The following is a 1778-nucleotide window of genomic DNA, read 5'->3' on the forward strand; positions in this document are numbered from 1 at the left end:
TCATCCATCAACGACATTTCAACTTCATGCAACTGACAAACAGCCACCGAAATACTTCTACACTATGACTGTGACTTAGTAAACTGTTACTTTCCCTTACTAAAAAGATGAATGTATTCCTTAACTGTAGAAAAGGTATCTACTGTAGGTGCAACCTGGGTAAAGAGAGTACAAAATGATCAAACAAAAATAAATACTGAAACTATCGTGTAAGCTTCTTTGACATTTTATTTAGACATAATACACAAACAATCATTTACAGCTTCTGTTCCGTTACTGGCAGTTTCAACTGTCATACATACATACATGCTTCAACAGAGAGATATTTCTACTTTACTTTGCAAATTGTGATTGTACAGTATGTATTTATCATCAGTGATTATGATGTGAGGAAGGCTGTGTGTGTGTGGGGTGTGTGTGTGTGCGTGTGTGGGGTGTGTGGTGTGTGTGTGTCTGTGTGTGTGTGTGTGTGGGGTGTGTGTGTGGTGTGTGTGTGTGTGTGTGTGTGTGTGGGTGGGTGTGTGTGTGCGTGTGTGTGGTGTGTGTGTGTGTGGTGTGTGCGTGTGTGTGGGGTGTGTGTGTGTGTGTGTGTGTGTCGGCATTGGCATAAACATTATCAGATGCATGCAGTCTACATAAGCACATGGAGCAGTGTTGCAGGTTCATATCACATGTGGTGTAACAGAAGAATGAGGACACAGACTCAAGGAAGGCCCATTCAAAGAAGCCGCATACAAATCTTCCCATGGATTTTAAAAACTAGTGGCAAATAGCAATGTAACAGACTTGCCGTGGCTAAGTATGTCAGTGTGTGTGTGTGTGTGTGTGTGTGTGTGTAAACATGTATTTTGTGTATTTGGGTTTTATTGACTGCCATCAGCACTGCTGTTGTGGAGTCTTTAGAGCTCAGAGGTGTGTGTGTGCGCATGTGTCTGTGCCCGCATGTGTGTGTGTGTGGTAACGTGTTTTTTGTGTAATTGGGTTTTATTGAGTGTCATCAACACTGCTGTTGTGGAGTCTTAAGAGCTAAGGTGTGTGTGTGTGCATGTGTGTGTGCCCGCATGTGTGTGTGTGTGTGTGGTAACGTGTTTTTTGTGTAATTGGGTTTTATTGAGTGTCATCAACACTGCTGTTGTGGAGTCTTAAGAGCTAAGGTGTGTGTGTGTGTGTGTGTGTGTGTGTGTGTGTGTGTGTGTGTGAGCGAGAATGTGTATGTAACATTTGGCTGAGTTATGATTCATTGGAAATCTCTCTGTCATTCTCTCTGTCCTGGTCATAGACATAGCAGCCCACCTTTCCTATGTTGACGCCTTTTGGCCCATACAGGTAGCCGTAGCAGGGAACATGGCAGTATGGCCTGCCTTCATGCTGCAAAGAGAAAAAGCTGATTTAATCATTGATACAAATATACTGCAGATGTGAGTGAGGCTGAGACTAACTTGATTAACAAGTGTGAAACTAAACTGATAAAAAAAAAGCTGAAAAGAAGTCTCTTTGAGACTTTTAACTGACTCAGAAAGTGACATTTAGACGTTAGAAATACACTACTAGTAAAAACCAGTCAAACCTTTGGAGAGACTCAGAAATGTCCACTCCACTCCATTATAGACAGAATACCAGCTGAGATCATTTGCATTGTTTTTTTTCACTCAGGGCAGCAGTTTTCAAACTACATTATGTGCTTACATAATTGCAAAAGTTCTCTTTTCTCACTTTCTCAGCCTTTTAACATGATATCAGATTAGTAAACAGAATGTGCCTTTGCAACATTGGATGAA

At 41.4% G+C, this 1778-nt stretch overlaps 1 protein-coding gene across 2 annotated transcripts in view; it reads right to left on the reverse strand.

Annotated features, from left to right (window-relative positions):
* Positions 1-220: 220 nt before the first annotated feature.
* The window catches only part of crip3 (cysteine-rich protein 3), a 29214-nt gene continuing 27656 nt past the window's right edge, over positions 221-1778 (reverse strand). For both annotated transcript variants that reach the window (XM_076286256.1, XM_076286255.1), the window contains exon 7: positions 221-1368. In XM_076286256.1, the coding sequence (XP_076142371.1) occupies positions 1231-1368 (138 nt within the window). In that variant the 3' untranslated portion in view covers positions 221-1230. The remainder of the gene's footprint in view (positions 1369-1778) is intronic.

This window comes from Alosa pseudoharengus, unplaced genomic scaffold (genome assembly GCF_046254945.1).
Source record: "Alosa pseudoharengus isolate Yale_2024_CS ecotype anadromous, Long Island Sound unplaced genomic scaffold, YU_APseudo_1.1 YU_APseudo_1.1_scf_15, whole genome shotgun sequence".
Classification (NCBI taxonomy): domain Eukaryota; kingdom Metazoa; phylum Chordata; class Actinopteri; order Clupeiformes; family Clupeidae; genus Alosa; species Alosa pseudoharengus.